This window comes from Saccopteryx leptura, chromosome 9, assembly GCF_036850995.1.
Source record: "Saccopteryx leptura isolate mSacLep1 chromosome 9, mSacLep1_pri_phased_curated, whole genome shotgun sequence".
Taxonomy (NCBI): Eukaryota; Metazoa; Chordata; class Mammalia; order Chiroptera; family Emballonuridae; genus Saccopteryx; species Saccopteryx leptura.
The window spans coordinates 42353133-42373414 of record NC_089511.1 but is presented as its reverse complement, the minus strand read 5'-3'; the positions used below and the strand labels follow the sequence as shown (position 1 = coordinate 42373414).

Below are 20282 nucleotides of genomic sequence, written 5' to 3'. Positions count from 1 at the left end.
TTTTATACAAGAAAAATAAAGTAAATTGAGCCTGTTTTTAAAAAAGCTTTCAAATCCACAGACTGTACAAGAAAAAGAGTCTAACAGACCCCTGGGTAATATCCAGATTTAACAGAGGTAAACATTTTCCTATATTTACATCAGATTCTTCTTTTTTTTTTTTTTTTTGCTTTTTTTTTTTTTTTTTTTTTTTTTTTTTTTGCATTTTTCTGAAGCTGGAAACAGGGAGAGACAGTCAGACAGACTCCCGCATGCGCCCGACCGGGATCCACCCGGCACACCCACCAGGGGCTACGCTCTGCCCACCAGGGGGCGATGCTCTGCCCATCCTGGGCGTCGCCATGTTGCGACCAGAGCCACTCTAGCGCCTGGGGCAGAGGCCACAGAGCCATCCCCAGCGCCCGGGCCATCTTTGCTCCAATGGAGCCTTGGCTGCGAGAGGGGAAGAGAGAGACAGAGAGGAAGGCGCGGCGGAGGGGTGGAGAAGCAAATGGGCTCTTCTCCTGTGTGCCCTGGCTGGGAATCGAACCCGGGTCCTCCGCACGCTAGGCCGACGCTCTACCGCTGAGCCAACTGGCCAGGGCAGATTCTTCTTTTTTAGAAATAAAATATTATAGATACAGATTAAGCCCCTGGCCCCTCTTTTCCGTTATGTTCTTCCCACTCTCCATCCCTAGAGAAAACACTGAACTCAGGGGGCTGTGAATCACTCCCATGTGTAGTTGGCACTTTTACTCAATGAGTATGGATACACTTGATTGTTTTCAGTGTGTAATAGTCCTTAGTGACTTCTGCCAAATCTTCCCAACTTCACCTTCCAGTTCTCACCTTCTGGGTCTTTTAGTTGGCTCAGTTAGTGTCAATTCACATGGTCACAAAAATATGAGTTTTTAGCCTGACCCGTGGTGCTGCAGTGGATAGAGTGTTGACCTGGAATGCTGAGGTTCCTGGTTTGAGGCCTCAGAGTTGCCTGGTCAAGGCACATATGGGAGTTGATGCTTCCTGCTCCTCCCTTCCTTCTCTCTCTGTCTCTCTCTCTCTCTTCTCACTAAAATAAATAAATTAATTTAAAAAAAATTTTAATATGAATTTTTATGAGGAAATTAAAGACAGAATGGTCTAAGATGTGCCAGATATTGATCACATATTTTAAAACTGTATATCCAAGAAGCAAATGATAAAAATCCATCTCTAGCAATTAATGGTAATTAAAAAAAAAGAAAAAAGTTTCATCCCCTAAAAGTTGTGTGCTATAAACTGCACTTCTTTTTTTTTTTTTTTTTTAAGTGAGAGGAGGGGATATAGAGAGACAGACTCCTGCATGCTCCCCAACCAGGATCCACTTGGCAACCCCTGTCTGGAGCCAATGCTTGGACCAATCAAGCTATCCTCAGCACCCAGAGCTGACACTTGGATCAACCAAGCCACTGGCTACAAGAGGGGAAGAGAGAGAAAAAGAAGGGGGAGGGTTAGGGAAAGAGAAGCAGATGGTCGCTTCTCATGTGTGTCCTGACTGGGGACCGAACTCAGGACATCTGCACGCTGGGCCAATGCTCTTATCCACTGAGTCAACAGGCCAGGAGCAGACTGCACTACCCTTTTTTTTTTTTTTTTTAATTTTATTTTATGGAGAGGGGAGAGAGAGAGAGAGAGAGAGAGAAAGGGAAAAGGAGCGGGAAGCATCAACTCGTAATAGCTATTTCTCATATGTGCCTTGCTTGACGAGGCAAGCCCGGGGTTTTGAAACAGCAACCTCAGCATTCCAGGTCGATGATTTATCCACTGCACCACCACAGGTCAGGCCAGACTACACTTCTTAAACTTCAATATTCATACAGATCACTGATAGATTTTGTCAAAATTCAGATTTTGATTCAATAAATCCAGGGGTTCAAGGGCAAGGATTCTGTATTTCTAACAAGCCCCTCTGGGATGCTGGGGATGCTGGCCTTGAGCACCTTCTCAGTTTGGGGACAAAAATCACTTTCCCAAGTATATTAAACAGACTAAATACAGTGAAGGTACATGATTTATGTTTCTTCTCCTGTGAGTAAGATGTCAATCTCACCTTTTTGCATCAGACTTTTTTGGGGTGGAGAGAAGAGAAGCTGCTGTAACTTTCTCCCTGAACAACAGCTTAATATAACAGTGATTTCTCAGACATCAAGAATCTTTGCTTACGGAGCGTTCCAGGTTTCAATCAGAAAGGTTGAACAGCCTGGCTGGACAGCTTGGTTGGTTAGATCATTGTACCAAAGCACGGAGATTGCTGGTTTGACCCCCAGTCAGGGCTAATACAGTAACAGATCAATGTTCCTCTCTTTCTCTTTTTTTTTTCTCTCCCCCCCTTTCCTCTCTCACTAAAATAAATAAATAAAAATTTTAAAATTAAAAAATACAGGGAGGCTGAACCACTAAGGGAAATAGATTCTATATAGATAGATAAAGATAACAGGGATTTGACCTTGCACAACTAGTGGAGTTGAGCTGTCCCTAAGATTGTCTTAGTGTCTAATACTCACACTAGGACAAGCTAGAACAAACTTGCCTCTGCCCTTGGTGAGTATCCACAGAAGCTGGAGCTAAACACACACCTGGCCCAGGAGTTCAAGTTGAAGGAAGGCCCAGAAGAAGGTGCACTAATTGCTGGTCTGATTGCTGCTCTATGCAAAAATGATGAGTCAGCAGCCAGCCAATGAGGCAACATGTGTGATCTACAAAATGGCAGTTGCTTCACTTCTGACCTTCAAATTTTGTCCAAGAATTTTTTGGCCCATTCTAACTGGACACATACAGAGAAGGTAATTCTAGCCCTGGCTGGATAGTTCGGTTGGTTCGAACATTATCCTGAAGCTCAGAGGTTGCTGGTTCAATTTCTGGTCAGGGCACATACAGGAACAAATTGACGTTCCTGTTTCTCTCCCCTCCTCTCTCAAAAAAAATCAATATAATAAACATTTTTTAAAAAACAAAGAAGGTGTCTGACCAGGTGGTGGCGCAGTGGATAGAGCGTTGGACTGGGATGCGGAGGACCCAGGTTTGAGACCCTGAGGTCACCAGCTTGAGCGCGGGCTCATCTGGTTTGAGCAAAAGCTTACCAGCTTGGACCCAAGGTCACTGGCTCCAACAAGGGGTTACTCGGTCTGCTGAAGGCCCACGATCAAGGCACATATGAGAAAGCAATCAATGAACAACTAAGATGTCATAACGAAAAACTGATGATTGATGCTTCTCATCTCTCTTCGTTCCTGTCTGTCTGTCCCTATCTATCCCTCTCTCTGTCTCTGTAAAAAAATAAAAAAATTAAAAAAATTTAAAAAAACGAAGAAGGTAATTCCAGGATATAGTTCATTCAGCCTAGTCATACTGACATATTACAAAGCCACCACACAGAGACTGGAGAAAAGTAGTGAGAAGACAGTGAGTGCCTGTGGGGGAGGTGGTCACATGACCAGCTCTTCTCTCTCGCGCGCTCTCTCTCTCTCTCTCTCCCTCTCTCTCTCTCTCCCTCTCTCTCTTTCTCTCCCTCAATCTCTCTCTCTCCCTCTCTCTTAGATATCCTAGAGGATGTGTCTAATAACCCCTGGGTGGCTTTTCTTAGAACTGAGGGTAGTGGGGGGGGGGGAACCACTAGTAGTTATATATTTTTTGGCTTTAACTTTTTTACAAAAACATACAAAATCCTTTTATACTGTATTTATATACAATTATGTAGCTTGAGTCAAGGTGCAGCTGATTAGTTGTCACTAGGTTATAGTTATAGATATTTCATTAAATAATACTAATCCATCTTTCAGCCAATCCTTTTTTTAAAAAGATGTTACTTATTGCCTGACCAGGCGGTGGTGCAGTGGATAGAGCGTCGAACTGGGATGCGGAGGACCCAGGTTCAAGACCCCGAGGTCGCCAGCTTGAGCGCGGGCTCATCTGGTTTGAGCAAAGCTCACCAGCTTGGACCCAAGGTCGCTGGCTCGAGCAAGGGTTTGCTCGGTCTGCTGAAGGCCCGCGGTCAAGGCACATATGAGAAAACAATCAATGAACAACTAAGGTTTCGCAACAAAAAACTGATTGATGCTTCTCATCTTTCTCCCTTCCTGTCTGTCTCTGACTCTTTCTCTGTCCCTGTAAAAAGAAAATAATAATAAAAATAAATAAATTCAAAAATATTTTTTAAAAAGATGTTATTTATTGATTTGGAGGGGCAGGAAGCATCAATTTGTAGTAGTTGCTTCCCATATGGGCATTGTCCAGGCAAGCCTGTAGTTTCAAACTAGTGACCTCAGCATTCCAGGTTAATGCTCTATTTCAGGGGTCCCCAAAATTTTTACACAGGGGGCCAGTTCACTGTCCCTCAGTCCATTGGAGGGCTGGACTATAAAAAAAAATATGAACAAATCCCTATGCACACTGCACATATCTTATTTTAAAGTAATAAAACAAAACGGGAACAAATACAATATGACGTGCTTCTGGAGCCATGACGTCGTGTCACCGGAAGTATTACAGTAAGTGAGCAACGCCGCGCTTTGCGGGCGCGGCCACATACAGTAATCCACATACAGCATCTGCATCCTGTGCTCCTCTCACTGACCACCAGTGAAAGAGGTGCCCCTTCCGGAAGTGTGGTGGGGGCCGGATAAATGGCCTCAGGGGGCCGTAGTTTAGGAACCCCTGCTCTATCCACTGCACCACCACGGGTCAGGCCAGGCCAATCCTTTTTTTTCTTTTTTCCAGAGAAAACATCTCTACGTTATTTTGACATTTGATTATGCTGCATTCCCATCGCCCAAAGTCCAATTGTCTTCCGTCACCTTCTAACTGGTTTTCTTTGTGCCCCTCCCCTCCCCAACCCCCTCCCTCTCCTCCCCCCCACCCATAACTCCCAAACTCTTGTCCATGTCTCTGAGTCTCATTTTTATGTCCCACCTCTGTATGGAATCATACAGTTCTTAGTTTTTTCTGATTTACTTATTTCCTCAGTATAATGTTATCAAGGTCCATCTATGTTGTTATAAATGATCCAATGTCATCATTTCTTATGGCTGTGTATTATTCTATAGTATATAGGTACCAAAGCTTTTTTTTTTTTTTTTTTTTTTTGTATTTTTCCGAAGCTGGAAACGGGGAGAGACAGTCAGACAGACTCCCGCATGTGCCCGACCGGGATCCACCCAGCACGCCCACCAGGGGGCGACGCTCTGCCCACCAAGGGGCGATGCTCTGCCCCTCCGGGGCGTCGCTCTGTTGCGACCAGAGCCACTCTAGCGCCTGGGACAGAGGCCAAGGAGCCATCCCCAGCGCCCAGGCCATCTTTGCTCCAATGGAGCCTCGCTGCGGGAGGGGAAGAGAGAGACAGAGAGGAAGGAGAGGGGGAGGGGTGGATAAGCAGATGGGTGCTTCTTCTATGTGCCCTGGCCGGGAATCGTACCCGGGACCCCTTGCACGCCAGGCCGACGCTCTACCACTGAGCCAACCGGCCAGGGCGGTACCAAAGCTTTTTAATCCACTTGTCCACTGACAGACACTTGGGCTGTTTCCAGATCTTCGCTATTGTGAACAATGCTGCCATAAACATGGGGGTGCATTTCTCCTTTTGAAACAGTACTATGGTGTTCTTGAGGTATATTCCTACAAGTGGAAGCTGGGTCAAAAGGAAGTTCGATTTTTAATTTCTTGAGAAATCTCCATACTGTTTTCCACAGTGGCTGCACCAGTCTGCATTCCCACCAGCAGTGCAGGAGGGTTGCCTTTTCTCCACATCCTCGCCAGCACTTATTCTGTGTTGTTTTGTTGATGAGAGCCATTCTGACTGGTGTGAGATGATATCTCATTGTGGTTTTAATTTGCATTTCTCTAATGATTAGTGATGTTGAGCATTTTTTCATATGCCTATTGGCCATCTGTATGTCTTCTTTGGAGAAGTGTCTATTCATTTCTTTTGCCCATTTTTTAATTGGATTGTTTGTCTTCCTGGTATTGAGTTTTACAAGTTCTTTATAAATTTTGGTTATTAACCCCTTATCAGACGTATTGTCAAATATATTCTCCCATTGTGTAGTTTGTCTTTTTATTCTGTTCAGGCCAATCCTTTTTTAAGACTATTTTTTGTGAGCAGTTTTATGCTTACAGAAAATCCCACAAAAAGAAAAGGAAGTTCCCATATACCTTCTCTCCTTCTACCCACACTTTCCCCTATCTTGTAGGAGTACATTTGTTGTGATTGATGACCAATAGTGAAACATTAAATCCATACCTTACATTAGGACTCATTCTGTTATACAGTTCTATGGCTTTATACAAATGCATAATGTGATGACTCCACCATTACAATATCATACAAATAGTTTTATCCATATTAAAATGCTCTGTGCTATACCTCTTCATCCCAACACCCATTCTATGATTCCCCTGGCAATCACTGATCTTTTTACTGATCTCTATAGTTTTGCCTTTCCTGGAATGCCATATAATTGTAATCATATAGTATATAATCTATTCAGATTGTCTTCCAAAGTGACTGTATCATTTTGCATTTCCATGAGCAATTAAAGGGAGTTCTGTTGTTCCACATTCTCAACAGCATTTAATGGTGTTGTTGTTTTTTATTTTAGATATTCTAATAGATGTGTTGACATATCTCATTGTTTTTGTTTTGTTTTTGAGAGAAAGACAGGGAGAGAGAGAGAGAGAGAGAGAGAGAGAGAGAGAGAGAAAGGAAAACAGGCTGTTCCTGTACATGCCCTGACCAGGGAATCAAATCAGCAACCTCCACACTCTGAGACGATGCTCCAACCAACCAAGCTATCTGGCCAGGGTTTAATATTTATTATTTTTAGAGAGTCCGAGAGAGGCAGGGAGCAAAAGGGGAAGGGGAAGGAAAGCATTTTTTTTGTTCCACTCATATGCTTCTTTACCATCCGTTTGTTTTCTTTGATGAAACATCTTTTGTCCATTTTTAATTGGATTATTTTATTGTCTTATGATTGAGTTTGAAGAGTTCTTTGTATATTTTGGATCCAAGTTTATTATCAGACATGTGTTTTGCAAATATTTTATCTGTGACTTGTCTTTTCATTCTCTTAACAACCAATAATTTTTTAAAGCCCCTTGAAAGGCTCATAGACCTATGGCAGACATGCTCTTAGTTGATTTTTTTTTTAATAAAAGAACATCCCACAGCCTGACCAGGCAGTGGCGCAGTGGATAGAGTGTTGGACTGGGATGCCGATGACCCGGGTTCGAGACCTCAAGGTCGCCAGCTTGAGCATGGGCTCATCTGGCTTGAGCAAAAAGCTCACCAGCTTGGACCCAAGGTCGCTGGCTTGAGCGAGGGGTTGCTCGGTCTGCTGAAGGCCTGCGGTCAAGGCACATATGAGAAAGCAATCAATGAACAACTAAGGTGTTGCAATGAAAAACTGATGATTGATGCTTCTCATCTCTCTCCCTTCCTGTCTGTCTGTCCCTATCTATCCCTCTCTCTGACAATCTCTCTCTGTCCCTGTAAAAAAAAAAAAAAATCCCACAAAGGACAGAAAAGTAGAGATACTTGAATACTTGAGAGAGTAGCAGCTGCTACTATTCCTTCTAGGAAGTCCACCTGGATTACACCAGCTTCTGGCACCATTTTCCGCTTTTCAGCCCTTATGAAGCATTTGAAGCTGGACTCAGCTTTCCCCCCAAATCTGCTACCTCACTGGTGCTCTTATGGTCCCCTTGTCCTTGGGTCAGAGATTGAGCCTGCCCTTGGATGTCTTCTTGGCTCCTCATACGGATTGTTATCAGCACCTCCCCCAACACTTCCTGCTCTTTTGCCTCTGCTCCACTTATTCCCCAGCCCAGAGCTCTAGACTTCATGCTGGATGCCTCCCCAGCTCTACAGCCAATCAACCCCATCTACTCAGTCTCCTCCTTTCTGCTCCATAGCCCTACTGTGGACAAGCAATGTCCTTCTCCCCTACTCCTCATCTGCTTCACCCTCTCCCTGGGTGCCCAGCTTTAGTGTCACCTCACTGCTTCTCCATCTCCAATTTGTTTCTTCAACAACTATTTAGAGTCAGGCTCTGTACTGGACACTGAGTACAGAGTGGTCACCTAGGTAAGCATGTTGAATGAAAGGTCCCTGAATGTTGCCAGTTTTCAGGGCTCTACTGGAGGCTAAGAGGGCTCTCCAGAACTCCACCTCTAGTATCTAATGCCTTCTGGCACTCCCCACAGGTCTCTCACACTCCCTATATCCCAAAGCGGCCCACCCCTGCTGTTTATTTTCTACCATCCCTACCTGGTGATAACGACTATTCCCCCACTAAACTGTGAGCTCCGTAGCATGGAGACTGGGGCTACCTCAGCCATTGCTGTGTCCCCAGCACAGGCTCATGAATGTTATGGAATGGTAAGGAAAAGCGAGTCTGGAAGAAAGCACGCCAGGGCCATATTAGGGCCAAGCTATCTGCCCTCCATCTCTCATTCAGACCTAAGGTACCCTGTTTCTGAAATCAGAGGCAGTAAGTTTGGCATCTCCTTGCCTAATTAAAGTCCGATTTTGTCAAGAAAACCAAGTGAGGCATTGGGGACCTTTTGCCTCTTGGGGAACAGCTGGTAGTGAGAGGGAGGACGCAAGTGGGCCCCACCGTTTTTCCATGCCTTTTCCATTTTCATTCAGTGGGAACCATGCTGGAGGAGTGAGAGACGCAAAACATCTCCAGGACCCTGCAGAGCTGGGAGTCCCGCGACTGCCTGGCAACCGAACAAGTCACTGACGCCGCGCTCGTGACGTCAGAGGCGGGCGCCACTCTTGAAGAGCGGGCGGGAGGTGGCGGCGGAGGCACTGTCATGGAGTTAGTGCAGGAAGCGCGGGAACTGGTTTGCTGGGCGGCCGAAGAGATGGAGGCCCCGGAGGCAGTCCGGGCCCCGGAGTCGACACTGCGCAGGTGAGGGTCGCCCAAGAGTGAGGACTCCCCACCCTAGAAAGAGTGTTTCCGGGAGTGAGAACCCTGTCTTTACTAAAGACACGCCTTCCTCCTCCTCCGCGCCAGTGAGAATAACCTCTAAAGGCGCGTCCCCCATCCCCGAGTAGTTGACCTAGGAAGAGGACACGATCTGAGCGAGGACGTACAGGCGGTAACCCTCATACTCCTCCCCCACCCCGTGAGGCCGCCCAGAGGTCCTTGGCTCCAGTGAACATTCTTGAGTTAATGAAGCTCTCTTCCCCTGTGTAAATATGATCTCGTGGGTAAGGAAGGCTGTCCCTGCACCTTACCACCCACCACCCAGCCCAGCCAGTGAGGACACTCTGGAGACAGCAGAGACCACCCCATTGGAGATTAGATCTGTAGGAGTGATAGCCCACATCCAGTAATGACAGCACTTCCTGCCAGTATATACCCCACCTCCACCTCTGGAAGTAACCCTCTCCCAGGAGAAAGGAAGCACCCCATTAGGGAATAAGTCTGCCTCCACACCCAGTGAGAAGCCCACCCTCTCAGTGACCTATCCAGGAAGGAATATCTTAGCCCCAAAACTATCTCCCCCAGAAGTGAGAATTCCCTATAAAGATCTGCCCCCACCCCCACACACCCCCACCACTACCCTGGGAATGAGGAGCCTCTGTCCTGTGTGATATCCACTGTCCTCACAGGCTGTGTCTGGGCCAGGGGGCTGACATCTGGGCCTATGTCTTACGGCATGTGCGCAGCCAGAGGTGAGCCTAGCTGCAAAAGGGAGGCTGTGGCAGGGGAGGGGACACAGGTAAGTCCCACAGTAACTCCTCTTCCTCCTAACTCTGCACTGTAGGAATGTCAAGAAGATCCGGGGAAACCTACTCTGGTAACTGATCCTGAAAGCTATCCCTTACTATCATCCCCAGTCTCATCCAGCCCTGTCCCCACCCACAGTCTCACACCTCCAGAAAGCCCCTGTCATCTAACTCTGGCCTCATTTTCTCAGGTATGGTCACCAGTCCAGTCCAGAGGTGAGTAGAATGTGCTACAAGATTTTCTGTCATCCAAAAAAGGACTTGTAGATCTGCTGTAGGTTCAGCCTTGTGTTCGATGATAATGGGGACACTGGGTCACAAAACAGCCTTGATCCGTGCACTCATAGGGCTTACAGTCCAAGGGGAGAGAGGCATGAGTTGGAGAGAAGGGGAAGACATAGATATGAGATGTCAAAGCTAGTGAGGGTAGATGGGAAATGGACTAGTTTGGGAAAGATATTGAGGCCAGTTTGAGACTCAGTATGTATAAGCAGCCCAGGTGATCTAGGGGTTGCTTCCAGGAAACCTCGGTACTCCTAGATGAGGGGCTCTTGAGGAGATGAAGACTGGGACAGAAATGTGGTGTCATCAATGCAGAGACAGGAAACAGGTTGGGAGGGTGATATGATTCCAGGAGGAAGGATTGGGGGCCAGTATAATACCCTAGTGCTCCTCTGGGCCTAGAGGTTCAGACACAGCAACTGCCTAGGAAGAACCTTCTGATAACCCCCTGGGCAGTTGAAGAGACATGCTCTACAAAGGACAGTCAGCCAGGCTGAGCCACTGACAGGCCATGTGTCTGACCCTGTACCCGATCCCACCAGGCCAGTCAGAAATCGGAGCTGGAAGCTGCTATTGCTCGCCTACAGACAGAGATCCAGGAGTTAGACCAGAGCTTGAAGCTGATGGATCAAGAGACCGAAGCTCAGGGTGACTCAGGGGGCTGGACAGATGGGCAGCAGACTGGGTGTTGGGAAGGTACTGATGGCCACTCTGTTTCTCCCACAGACACGGCCATGGAGCAGGCGCTGCAAAACATGCAAGACACCCAGCGGCGTGCTCTCCTCCTGCGGGCCCAAGCTGGGGCCATGCGAAGACAGCAGCATGGACTCCAACATCCCATGCAGTGGCTACAGAATCAGCTCAGGCGCCTGCAGGACATAGAGAGGTGGGCCTCAGTGCCCAGGGACTAGCCTTCACCAGGCTGGGTGGAAAGACATCTTTCTTAGAGACCCCAGTACTCTGCCCTGACCCCTTCTTGAGTTCCAGAATTCTGAGCTCCACTCTTTAGTATTTAAAGTCCATAAGGCCAGGAAGTTTTGTCATTTCAGCCACCTGTATTTGTGCCTAGAATGGTGCCACCTATATATCTAGAATACCACTGCTAGGAAAGAACAGTAAATAATGGACAACCCTGCCCTCATGTAGTTTATACTCTGATGCAGAGGAGACAGATGGTAAACCAGGAAGCAAACCCTGTAATTGCAGGTAGAGATAAGTGCTGTGAAGAAAAGTGACAGGATAGAAAGGGAAAAGGAGATGCTACTCTAGGTAGAATGGGCAGAGATGGCTTCTCTGAGGAGGTAACATTTGAGTTGGGGGAGGAATTTCCACGAAGAGAGACAGCAAGAGCAGAGGCCCTGTGCTTAGAATATGGGAAAAACAGCCAGAGGGCAGTTCGGCCTATTTCATAGGCACGAGGGAAAGCATGAGAAGACGAGGTTGGAGAAGTGAACCTAGCATCGTGGAGGCACTGGAATTCTCTGAGGCTGAGTTCATGCCCTGGCTTGGCCGCTTATACCTGTATGACTTTGTTAAAGTTTGTGTCTCGGTTTCTAAGATCTATAGGATGGGGATAATACCACCTACTTTATATGGTCAGTATGATAATTAAATGAGTTAAATAATTTAAAGTGCTTAGAGAAGTCTATTACCCATTGTTATTCTGAGGGTAATGACACATCACATTGTTAACAGGGTTTTTAGCAGAACAGTGACATGATCTGTCTGAGGTTTTAACAGGATCGTTTAACTACTGGTTGGAGAACACACTGCAGAGAGCAAGAGCAGTAAGACCAGTGAGGAGGGTGATGGAGTCTATCCGGCCAGGAGTTGACAGTGGCCTAATTTGGAGGTGGCCCCTGAGATCAGGCTCAGTGATCCCTGTGACTAGCTTTACTGGCAGCAGGAGGGGACACAGACATCGTTCTCCCAGCTCCCTCCTTCCAGGGACCCTAGCCCCAACTGCACTCTTCTCTCCAGGAAGGCTAAGGTGGATATAACCTTTGGACCTTTGACATCAGCAGCAGTGGGACTGGAGCCTGTGGTCCTGGTAAGAGTCCTGGGCCATGTGTGGAAAGGGCTGGGGAGTCTGGGGTCAGATGAACCTGAGTCCCTTTTATGTCCCATCCTCTTTTTCCCCAGGGTGCTGTCCGAACAGCCTGCACCCTCCGAACCCAATTCCTGCGGAACCTCCTGATTCCTCAGGCCAAAGGAGGCAGCAACCTGTGAGTGTCACCAGCCCCCAGAAACCCCGCAGAGAACCTGGCCTTTGGGAGGAGTTACTTGTCCTGACCTGAAGCTATCACAGACAGTGACAACCCAGACAGGTAGGGCTGTTGGGGCATGGGGAAGCCTGATAGGCTCTGAGGACGGAGAGGAGACGCCCTACCCAGCTAAGGAAGCAGGGAGGGTGTGTTCTCTGGTGAGGAGGCTTAGCAAAGGTAAACGGTTGAGACGGTATAAAAGCAAGCAGCACGTGTGACAGCCCATGGCCAGCAAGTTGGTATAAGAGAAGTCAAATCTAGCACTCACAGGTGAACTTGGTTTCCTCATCTATAAACTGGGGGTAGGGACAGCTCCCACTTTGTAAGTTGGTGATGATTATTAGAAGAATTGATATGTCTTGTAACATTCTCTGTCCCCTCTCTCAACCCTACAGAACCCCTCAAGATGACCACTTAGGAACTTCCTACCAGCAGTGGCTTAGCTCAGTGGAGGTAAGGGGGCCTCTCAGGAAAGGCCACACTCACCACCCAGTGATCGAATTTCTGGATACCAGGGCCTGATTCTTCATCCCTTCCTCGTCCCTATGTGGTCCCACAGCCCTGCCCCATCCTGCCCTGACTGCCCCCCTTCCTCCCACCAGACACTGCTGACAAACCACCCTCCAGGCCATATCTTGGCTGCCTTGGAACACCTGGCTGCAGAACGGGAGGCAGAGATTCGGGCCCTGTGCAGTCCAGACAGGCTCCAAGATACGGAGATAGCCAGGTGTGTAGTAGATTGCTTCTACAGCCACGCAGGGCAGTGGCTGGGTGAGCTGGGACAGGGCCAGGACCAGGCACCATAATCTGCTGATAGGGGCAGAACTGAACTCCAGGGACCAAACCCAGGTGGACTAACATTGGCTACCCTCAAGGGTCCAAGCAAGGTGCCAGGGCTCCTCCCTTAGCGGTTTTACCCCATCCCCATCCCCAGGTCTCAGGTCCCAGACCAGTCTGACTCCAGCCAGGCCCTGCCGTCTGTGGTGCATCTCATCCAGGTGATCCCCAGACACCCTTTCCAGATTCTATGCTTTTCCTATCCCAAGACCCATTTGTTCCCCTCACCCTCAAGGAAGATGCCCACCCTGACTTTGTACCCCTGCCCCAGGAGGGCTGGCAAGCTGTGGGTGTGCTGGTCACCCAGCGGGGCCCCCTCCTGAAGGAGCATCAAATCCTGACCCAGCGCCTCCAGAGCCTGATGGAAGAGGTGGAGAGGTGTACCCTGGAACCCAGTGAGAGGTGAGGGGGCTCCCTGAGCAGAGGCCTCCAGGACATCTCTTTCCCTGGAGTGTTGGAATATTGGACTTTTTCTGCCCCTGTGACTCTCATCTCTGCCTCCCTACTCTCCATGCATCATTTGTAGCTCCTAGTGCATCCTTGCAGATATTACTTCCCCTGCTGCATTGTAGCCTTAGTCACCTTCCTCTCCGCTGCTCTCATCTGCGTGTCCTCCAGGCAGGCATTGGTGCTGGGGCTCCGGGGCTGCGGCCTGTGGGCAGAGCTCAAGGCCCTGTGTGCCCAGAGAAAGGAGCTGGAGGAGATGGCTGGACAGCGGCAGCTTCTGTTGCAGGAGCTACAGGCCAAACAGCAGCGAATCCTGCGCTGGCGCCAGCTGGTGGTGAGAAACAGGGCTCTGGGAGAAATGGTAGGGCCTGATGGAGGGTCAGAGTGAGGCTGGGAGTCTTATGATCCAGAGCTGGACCTCCTGGTTGGGAGCGAGGCCCAGGCTGAGTCTTTCAAGAGGAAGCAGGACCAGTGGGAAGGGCAGGGCCAGAGGCTGGGAGTTGGGAAGGGAAAACCGCCTGTCTTGGTGACCTCCTGGTTGTCCAGGGGGAGACACAGGAACAGGTCCGCCTGCTCATCAAGGGCAACTCAGCCAGCAAGACACGCCTGTGCCAGAGCCCCGGGGAGGTGAGTTGGGGTTTGGAGGGAGGTCAGGTCTCCTGGGGATGGGGCTGGATGACCTCAGGCGTCCCTCCCATCCCTTTCCTTCCCCACAGGTGCTGGCTCTGATTCAGCGAAAAGTGGTTCCCACATCTGAGTCGGTGGCACCACAGAGCCAGGAGCTGCTTCACTGTCTAGAAAAGGAGGCCTTGCACTTGCCTCACCTTCTGCTGGGTACCCTGCTGCGACACAGCCCTGGAGGGTGAGACTAGGGCCATTCCCTATAACTCCTCCCTTGGTTGACTGTCCTAGTCCAAAAACTAACCTCAGACCCCAGTGTTCCCAGGCTGCCAGACCTCACCCTCAAGTCTTCAACCCCACGCTGGAATCCTCTGGAGTCCTAGTCCCTAGACCCACCACCAAGTTCCTGGACCTTCCGAGTCCACCCATCAGCCCCCAGAGCCTCTGCAACCCAAGCTTCCCTGCTCAGTGTCTCACCCAGCCTGGATTTTCCCCCCAGATTGCAGCCCCTGCCCACAGTCCTGCCATCTATCCATCAGCTGCATCCTGCATCTTCAAAGGGCTCTAGCCTCATAATGCTTAGTCACATGCTGGGGCTGCCCGCAGGGAAGGTGAGTGCCTGCACCCTATGACTTGTCTTCCCATCCCTACCCCCACCCAAGGTGACTGTCCTTTCCCTTCTCTCCAGGCTCCAGAGTTGCTCCTCCCGAAGGCTGCCTCTCTTCGCCTGGAGCTTCTGTCCTTGCAGGACCAGTGGAATTTCTGGTGCTGGAATCTACTCCACATGAAGACCAGCCTACCACCAGGACCATCCACCCAGGGTAGGCCTGCCCTGCTTCCATATCTAGCATCCCTGCCCATTGCCAGGACCATCAGCCTCCAGAACTAATCACAACCCATTCCTGACACAGAGCTTCCTTTAAGTTTACTCACTTACTCATCTGCACAGCAGCCACAGGGGTTAGTGCTCCCATTCTCCCTTTTACAGAGTTGGGACCTGGACAGAGGCCCTGGTAGATGCCCAGATGGCAGAACTAGCATTTGAATCCAAGCATTCTAACTCCTGATGGGTCTGTGCTCCTAACCACTAGGCAACACTGCCCACCTAATTGCCCAGTACTCATTTGTCACCATTCAATAGTATACTTTAGTAGTTCAAAGCCGGGTAGTAGAGTTCAAGTCCCTGGATTCTCCTCTCAGCACTACCTCTATGTGAGCTCCCTGTGCCTCAATTTCCTCCTCAGTGGAGTAGACATAGGATAGTACCTCACAGAGTTGCTGAGAAGACAGTCAGGTGACCCCAATAGGGCACTGAACAATGCAGGGCATACAGTAAGCACTGTCTGTCTCTGGTGAGATTGCAATAATTTTTTTTTTTATTCAGTGAGAGGAGGGGAGGCAGAGAGACAGACTACCTCATGCACCTCAACCAGGATCCATCCAGCAAGCCCAATAGGGGGTCCATCTGAGATAAACTGAGCTCTTTAGTGCCTGAGGCAGAGGTCATGGAGCCTACCTCAGTGCCTGGGGCCAACTCGAGCCATGGCTGCAGGATGGGAAGAGAGAGAGAGGAGTGGAGAAGCCGATGGTCATTTCTCCTGTGTGCCCTGATCAGGAATTGAACCTGGGACATCCACACGCTGGGCCAGTGCTCTACCACTGAGCCCACCAGCCAGGGCCGAGATTGTAATCATTTTATCTGCTCATGCAAACAGTCTCTTCTAGTCCTTACAATGAGGGAAGGAAGGAGTTATTAAGACTCAGTTTATAGTTGAGAAAACAGAAACTCAGAAAAGTCATTCATTCCTGGACTCACTCAGCAAGCAGAGTTCAATGGAGAGAGAGGCGAGAGCAGTCCACCCCCAGGGCAGTGTTCCCATGGTGGAATCAAAGAGCAAAGAATCACAGAATAAATAGAAGGTGTGAATTGATGAGAAATGAATCGGGGTGCCATCAGCAAAGTAGGAAGAGACCATTTTCAGGCCTTTGAGCTTCAGGCTCTCCGCCTTCCCCCCTCCATTGGGCAGGGAGTGGTGTGCAGGAACAGCCCAAGAACCAGCACAGTCGCATCCCCCTAACAGGCATCGTGGACTTGAACATATCTAAACGGGTCTTAGTTCCCTCTGCTCCAAAAGCAGTTTTGTTTTTCTTCGGTCTAGTTTCCTTCCCTCAATAAATGATCCTACCCTACTTATCTAGGTGTGGAAGCCAGAAACCCAGGAGTCATCCTTAATTCCTCCCAGGCCTCTAACCCGCCCCCCCCCCCCCCACCTTCAGCCTGTCAGCAAGCCCTGGGTCCCATCTCCAGAGTACTCCAATCTGTCCCTGCCCCACTAGCCTGTGGCTCAGAAAATGACACCTGACCACAGAAGTGGCTGAACAAAGGGCAAATGTTATGCCCAATGTCACAAGGCAAAGATGGGTTGGAGCAATCCTTTCAGACCCAAGGGATCTGATCACACTGCAGATCTGTACTGTTTGGGGCCTGCGGAGAGGGACTAGACCTAGTCACAGTCCCCAGGGGAAAACACTGCGGCAGTCTGGGGAGGCAGCGCTGGGGTGAGGAATGCTGGGAAGGGTTACCCCGAGGAAAGGTGCTATTTCAAGTGATCCTGGGGGGACAGGTGAGGTTTTGCTCAGAAATAGTGAGCAGCAGCCATATAATGCAGAGCCTCAAGTACTATGCTGAGGAGCTTGGACTCTGTCTTCAGGGCACTAGGGAGCTTTGGAAGAGTCTAAGCAGGAGAGCGAAAGAATTAAGTTTAGGCTTCAGGAAGATCACTTTGGCTGCTACATAGAGAATGAAGCAGAGTGGGTGGCTGAGACCTGGAGCCTACGAGGAGGCTGGGGAGGGGGAATAGGGAAGGAGGAAGAAACTGAAAGTTAGGCCATAGAGATTGATGGCAGGGGTGGCGGGGGCGGCATCCAGGATGAGGTGGGGGAGGGGAGAGACTGTGAGCTTGCCCCTGAGATGTGGACCTGGGAGGAGGGAGAGGTTTGGAGAGATGCTGAGGTCAATACTAGGTGACTGGAGATTTACTTGACCCACTGGCTACAAGACACCAGGGAACCAGAGGCCTCAGTGCAACCCCCTGGGCTTCTAACCTGCAGAGTTGCTGCAGATCCATGCGGCTCAGGAGAGGGAGCAGAAAGAGAATCTGGGCCGGGCTCTGAAGCAGCTGGAGAACCTGCTGAAACAAGCGCTGGAGCGAGTCCCCGAGCTGCAGGGGCTTGTAGGGGACTGGTGAGCAGGAACTGGGGAGCTGGTGTTGGGAGTGGGGCTGAGCTGGGTAGAACGTGCCAACCTCAGAGCTGGGAGGGGGCGAGGGGAGAGGTGACAAGCAGGCCCTGGCGTGGGGAAGCCAGTGAGGGGTGGGTCTGGGGAACCAGGACTTTCCTTTGACACCATCTCCTTCCCCAGGTGGGAACAGCCAGGCCAAGTCGCCCTGTCGGGGGAGCTCTGCCAAGGCCTGACCCTGTCGCAGTGGCGGCTGCGCTGGGCCCAGGCCCAGGGCACCCTGCAGCAGCTGTGCAAGTGAAGAGGGGACTCAAGCAGGAACCAAAAGCTTCACATTTGTTCACCCCAACACCTTACCTCCCTCAGTATGGAAGAAAGCATTGCCGGAGTGTATCGCCCGTGTCTCGAACTACACCTGCCACCCCCCTCACAGGCTGTTCTGCTATTTTCCTCACAACTGCCTTACCTTTTATCCCACCAAAGCCAAGAGAATGGGGTGCTCTGGCCCCCACCCCAGGTCCTCCTGAACCTCGCCTCATCACTTTCACCCTCAGCAAAAAGTAACTGAGCACCTGCTCTAAACACTGGGAATATAGCCCTAAACAAAATAGACAAAGGTTCCTGCTTTCGGGGAGTTGCCATTCTATCTAGGTCGAGGAACAGACCACTGACAAGATAAATAAGTGAAATATCTATACTTCCGATGTATGTTGGAAGTGAACTGCCATGGAGGAAAACAAAGCAGGCTGGAAGAGGTGCAGTTTTAAATAGAGGGTTACACAGCAAAGGTCACACTCGGTGCCTGTGAGAGGCACGCAAAGGGTCCGAGTGGAAATGTGCCAGCGTGATGGCCCAGAAGGCAGTGCGGCTTCAGGGGAGGGCGTAGTTAAGAGATGAGATTGTCTCCTAGGTTTTATATTCTTTCTTTTTTTACATTTAAATCTTTTAGCCATTTAGAATTTATGCAAATGGATCCATTTTTATCTTACTGTACCTGTACCCCAGTAGCACTTGCTAAAATGGAGCAGTGGCTGCCTCTGAAGGAGTGGTCTAGGTGGCCGGATCAACAAAGGAGACAAGGATACTTTCTAGGACCGGTAATGTATTATATATAGTTGACCCTTGAACAATGCTGAGGTTAGGGGTGCCAGCCCCTTGATGCAATTGAAAATCTTGCATTTTACTTTTGACTCCCCAAAAACTTGACTAATAGCCTGCTCTTGACTGGAAGCCTTACTAATAACATAATCAATTAATACATATTTTGTATGCTTTATGTATTATATACTATATTCTCATAGTCAAATATGCTGGGCAAAGAAAATGTTAACTAAGAATTATAAAGGCCTGACCTGTGGTGGCGAAGTGGATAAAGCATCAGCCTGGAACACTGAGGTCGCCAGTTGGAAACCCTGGGCTTCCCTGGTCAAGGCATATATGGGAGTTGATGCTTCCTGCTCCTCCTCCCCTCTCTAAAATGTAAAATAATAAAACTAAAGTTTGCAAGTTTAAAAGAAAATCACAAAATACATTTACAGTACTGTATTGAAAAAAAAATCCACATATATGTGGACCCACACAGTTCAAACCTGTATTGTTCAAGGGTCAATTGTATATGGTGAGAGTGGTAGTTACATAGGTGTATAGATTTGTCAGAACTCATCGTACTGTACTTTTTAGGTCTGTACATTCCACTATGTGAATTATTTATTCAGTTTATGAAGTCAAACTTGACCCACCTAAACTTCATAAAATAAAAACTTCAGGTGATTTGACGCCACCTTTGCACACACTGAGTTTCCATGAGTAAACTGGGCTTGTCTAGGTCATCTCCAAGACCACTGTGTGACGAGTGTGCCATCCCCATGGTGTTGTAGCTATACAGGCTTTGTAGTACCTTCTAGTATCTGAAATAGCTGGTTGCCATCTTGTTCTTATTTTTCCAGGTTTTCCTGTTTCTTGCTCATATTTTCTCCCAACGAAATGAACTTTATGTCCAACTTGCTTGGCTCCAGAAGAAATACAAACATGGATGGGAGGTTTATTGAGGTTACAGTAAGTTTATGTTAGACAGGTTTGACATCTTTGTGATCTTGCACCTGGCTTCCCACCTCCCTCCTCTCTGCAGCCTCCAGAGTACCCCACTCTCCCAATGCTCCTACCCCTGGCAACTCTTCCCTAATCTTTATAAAGATGCTTTTTCCCTGTGCCCCCTCGTCCTTTTTTCTCCCCTCCCTTTATATTGGCTCCCAAGCCCCATCTCCCCACTGAATGTGGTAGTTCTTCCCATGTCCTCGCTTAACTGTTCTAGCATATTGGGCAAATTTTCTGAAATATGATTCAAAACCCAGGAGCAATAAAGGGATATATTGGCAAAAACTTGAAGCATGGCAAAAAAAAAAAAATGAGCAAAGTAAAAAGAAATGACAAACTAGGAATAAATTTTGCAGTTTATGCCCTAAAAGGGTGTGTGTGTGTAATATCAAAATTGAAAAGAAAGTGACCAGGCAGTGGCACAGTGAATAGAGCGTCAGACTGGGATGTGGAGGACCCAGGTTTGAGACCCTGAAGTCGCTAGCTTGAGCGCGAGCTCATCTGGTTTTTGGGGGGTTTTTTTAATTTTTTTTTTTCTTGTATTTTTCTGAAGCTGGAAACGGGGAGAGACAGTCAGACTCCCGCATGCGCCTGACCGGGATCCACCCGGCACGCCCACCAGGGGTGACGCTCTGCCTCGACCAGAGCCACCCCAGCGCCTGGGGCAGAGGCCAAGGAGCCATCCCCAGCGCCCGGGCCATCTTTGCTCCAATGGAGCCTTGGCTGCGGGAGGGGAAGAGAGAGACAG

At 49.0% G+C, this 20282-nt stretch overlaps 1 protein-coding gene across 1 annotated transcript; it reads left to right on the top strand.

Annotated features, from left to right (window-relative positions):
* The first annotated feature begins 8799 nt into the window (after positions 1–8799).
* HAUS5 (HAUS augmin like complex subunit 5) lies at positions 8800–19648 on the top strand. The gene is made up of 19 exons (XM_066348250.1): positions 8800–8927; positions 9635–9697; positions 9790–9822; positions 9943–9967; positions 10576–10681; positions 10760–10919; positions 12014–12083; positions 12176–12258; positions 12693–12750; positions 12900–13024; positions 13232–13295; positions 13406–13536; positions 13753–13915; positions 14128–14208; positions 14298–14443; positions 14702–14813; positions 14891–15023; positions 17314–17446; positions 17624–19648. The coding sequence occupies exons 1-19, from the start codon at positions 8830–8832 to the stop codon at positions 17739–17741; spliced, it is 1902 nt and encodes a 633-aa protein (XP_066204347.1). The 5' UTR covers positions 8800–8829; the 3' UTR covers positions 17742–19648.
* The last annotated feature ends 634 nt before the right edge of the window (positions 19649–20282 follow it).

Excerpts from the sequence above, each read along its gene's own strand:
- HAUS5 (XM_066348250.1), top strand. The coding sequence starts at position 8,830 with ATGGAGTTAGTGCAGGAAGCGCGGGAACTGGTTTGCTGGGCGGCCGAA. Across the intron at positions 9,698-9,789 it reads CGGCATGTGCGCAGCCAGAG|GAATGTCAAGAAGATCCGGG; the intron begins GTGAGCCTAGCT and ends TCTGCACTGTAG. Across the intron at positions 14,209-14,297 it reads TGTGCCAGAGCCCCGGGGAG|GTGCTGGCTCTGATTCAGCG; the intron begins GTGAGTTGGGGT and ends CCTTCCCCACAG.